Source organism: Seriola lalandi, unplaced genomic scaffold (assembly GCF_002814215.2).
Source record: "Seriola lalandi dorsalis isolate HSWRI2012SDOR001 ecotype SW California unplaced genomic scaffold, Sedor1 jcf7180002054287, whole genome shotgun sequence".
NCBI lineage: Eukaryota > Metazoa > Chordata > Actinopteri > Carangiformes > Carangidae > Seriola > Seriola lalandi.
The window spans coordinates 58,240-61,974 of NW_019524840.1; the positions used below are offsets into that span (position 1 = coordinate 58,240).

The 3,735-nt window shown below is 38.4% G+C and overlaps 1 protein-coding gene across 1 annotated transcript; it reads right to left on the reverse strand.

Moving 5' to 3' along the window:
* Positions 1 to 259: 259 nt before the first annotated feature.
* Positions 260 to 3,483, reverse strand: ethe1 (ETHE1 persulfide dioxygenase). Its single transcript, XM_023405862.2, has 5 exons — positions 3,303 to 3,483; positions 3,067 to 3,196; positions 2,820 to 2,909; positions 2,341 to 2,457; positions 260 to 2,199 (listed from the first exon to the last, which is right to left on the reverse strand). Exons 1-5 carry the CDS (start codon positions 3,405 to 3,407, stop codon positions 2,153 to 2,155), a joined length of 489 nt encoding a protein of 162 aa, XP_023261630.2. The 5' UTR covers positions 3,408 to 3,483; the 3' UTR covers positions 260 to 2,152.
* Positions 3,484 to 3,735: the final 252 nt, after the last annotated feature.

Consider the following 3,735-nt stretch of genomic DNA (forward strand, 5'->3'; position numbering starts at 1 on the left):
ATGACTGTGTGGTTTTTAAAGCTACACATCTTCAGCTTGATGGTGACAACGGTCTGACTCACTCACACATAAACACACACACACACACACACACACTCCTGTTTTAAATGAAAAACCAATGCCAGGTGTCTGCCAGTGAGAACACTAGGTGAGGCAGAGTGTCCATTAATGCTGTTAATCTCAAATGCTGACAGAGACAGCTGGTAGATGTTGTGTTTGTGTGGGCTAACAGTATTAACTTGCAACACCCACCAGCGGATAACCATTTCTCCCACACTTTCCTTTATTCTTGAACTAAGTCTTAGATAATAAAGAAAAAGTTTCTGTGCATCTTTTGGGGAGTTTAAAGATAATCATGCAATGACTCGCCCTGATAATAATAACAAGGGCAGCTGAAATATTCAGATTAACTAACGCAGACCTACAGTATATACTATGTACCAGGACAATACAGGTCTTTCATTTTTGTTCCCCAAATTTGGGAAAAAACTCATGAGAATCATTTTCATGTAAGGTAACACAGTGTTGTTAGAAAAAATCACTGAATAAATGTAACTGATAGAGGAAACACTTGAGTTTTGTGATTGTGGATCCGTTAGCATCATGTCCAAAACCTGACCTGCTTCATAAAGTCAGTATCAGTGCGATCTGACTAATCAAATCAATTCCTAAGATGTCTCAGCCTTCCTGACAAGTTTTTTGTTTTTACAATGGAGTTGTTTGATAATGTTTTTCTAAAATAACTTATTCCTTTTTCCTGTTCTTTACTATGCTTGGTAGGTAAAAGATAAAAGCTGCTATGGAGCAGTTTTGTGTCCTATAATAGTCTAAAAAATAAATGTGGGGGATTCACATGATACAATCTATGCAGCACCGACTTTTACCCCCTAATATAGTTCAAGCTCCCAAAAATGCTGGATCCTATACATTTCCTAAACTGCAACACATCCTTCAAACTCAACAGCAGTTTGTAATTTAAGATTTCCTCGTATAGACTTCCAACTCAATGTCTGATATTAAAAAGCTCCCCTCATTGCCACAGTGGATGTTGTGTTGTCATTTTCAGAGTAGTACTCATGACAAGTAAACTGAACTCCATGTGTACAATTGGTGGAGTGTTGCTTTAAAACCAGTGAAGAGTGAAAATCTGAGGATGAATAGTTTGTTTCCATTTAAAAAGGCTCAGTAGGTATCTTTTGTTACAGGCCTTCAAAAGCTCATGATCAGTCCAGTACTACTGCACAGCTTACTGTCACATGTGAAAGTTTCTCTGGCTGAGTCACAGGCCGACACTCCCAAACAAACCTGTCTTACTGGCTGATGAGCTGTTAAAGGCAGCACGTACGGGACATCTGTAAATCCAAAGGCAGATTTCACTGTGATACTTGGCATGGATGCTCTTTTTCATATCTTACTGAGATACACATTTCAATAGACACCCTTATCTATCAGACATGTAGAGAACACATGAGAGTTGAGAGCACAAACGCACAGTCATGACATGTTTTTCAGCTTTTGCAATGGAAACTTAGGTCTCAGTGATATTGAATGCAAATAGCGTAGTGTCATTTTCCTGCTATGCAAAAAGGCCATGGTTGGCAGCAGTCTGGGTGGTGTGTCTGAGGCCTTGGCTAAAGGAGTCCGGAATCACTGGAAAGGCCATGTGGAAGAACTCAATTGTCCCAGTTAAGCATTCATGAATACTAAACCAAACCTTGAATGGAACATTCCTATCTGAGCTTTCCTTCTCATAAATTTCCTCCCCAATTCCACAATTCATAATAACACAGCTGAATAAAGAATTAAAAAAAAAAATACTCATATTTATATTCATTTAAAATACAAAAAAAAATTCCAATAGTGAGTTTTCCTCATCTACAACTTTTCAACAATCATTTCTAGCAGAAATAGAAATAATTCTAAAATAGAAATTACGGCATTATTATTTTAAGCATGATCACAACAGTAGCTGCACTCAAAATGGCAACAGTTATTCAAATATACATCTTTGCATTTACATACATACACGCAATAAAGCACTTTTATGGTCAACAGTTTTTGGTTAATCCTGCTAAATACAGATTTGTAAATGGAAATCACTTTGCTATGATGTAGATGATTGAATTAGAATCCTCCCTTGTGCGTCCTGCATTCAAACTTCATGTACTCCGCAAACCAGATTAGCAGGCACTGAAATATCTGCAAAAGAAAAAGACAAACAAACCGTGTCAGCCTGTGCAATGAGGTATCACAGCCTTGAAATGTTTTGGCAAGGGAATTAGAATTATGTTGATAAACAGAGCGTGACATGAAGTTTGACAGTTGTTTTTTTTTTAATACCTATTTTCTTAGGCTTAGGGAGATTCAGGTTATTCATGATGTTAACAAACTCTTCCAGGCTCTTGGTCAAGCGTGGGTTAAACTTGCGCTCCTCACCGACTGTAGACACCGTCTGACCTGATACACAGAGACAAACACAGACTAATATGTCATCTACAGTAAATGCGGTCCTAATGTCTACCAGATGTTGAACCTCACCGATCAATCAAAAGAATCATCGGTTTCGAAAAGTGCAGTGAAATCATCACATGGTGCTGGCAGACGTGCAAACAAGTGATGTACTGTACATTCAAGAGGCGTGTTTAAAAAGCCTGTCTGTATTTGCATTTGCACAACATGTGTATCACATCAGTATTGGTTGCTATGGATGAGGAAATGCCTGTGTTGGCTTCCCAATACTAAATTGTGCTATTTGCACAACCAGTTTTGGCTCTATGAGATATGAGGTTAACATTTAGATGTCGGGGTTTTCAGCTAACCTAAATAGTCGTGCGCTGGGTAGACGAGGCACCGGTCAGGCAGGGTGAAGATCTTCTGATGGACTGAGTCAAAGAGCTTCTTAGGGCAACCTGAATCAAAGAGAGAACATTTTACAAAGGTTACACAATTCCAAAAAACAACTAATGCTATACTGCCCTCCTGTGTTCATCTCGCAGCATTACAAAAATAAATGCTTGCGGTCAGTGTTTGAGAATCTAGAACAACAAGGTAAAAGTGTATGTTTACCCTGCTGGAAGTCTGTCCTGCCACAGCCTCTGATGAGCAGAGCGTCCCCAGTGAATGCCATGCTCTGATCCCCCAACACCAGCGTCATACAACCATCAGTGTGTCCGGGTGTCTCTCTCACAGTCAGATACTAGCAGGGAGAAAGGACAAAGGTTAAACTCAAGTCATTCTCTCTAATATCAAAGTTGTATAGACTGATCTTATAGAGTGTAATATGTTACAAAAGTCCTTCTTACATGTTTTCCAAAGTTGATTTTGTCTCCCTCTAACAGGAGTATATCTGCAGAGGCACCACTGAATTTGGAGATAGCACTCTTCAGGCCTAACAGTCTTTTCTTCATCAGCCCAGTGCTTGTGATGTGGTCTGCATGGCAGTGGGTGTTAACTACCAAAAAAAAAAAGGATACCGTGGTTTACCATAGAGTCTGATAATAATTTGGTTTGATCATATAAAGTATAAAAGCCATTGGTTTTATAATGATATGTGTATCATGTTATGAATCATTCCAAGCTAATTCTAATTAAAATTTTTTAATAATTGTTTATTGTTTTATCTGTTGTAATGGATAACTGTGGAACATGTCACTGTATTGAAGATCAGCTTGGTTGTTTTATATGTAATTGTGCAGTTTTCAGTTTTCCATATGATTATGTCAATATTGGAAAACT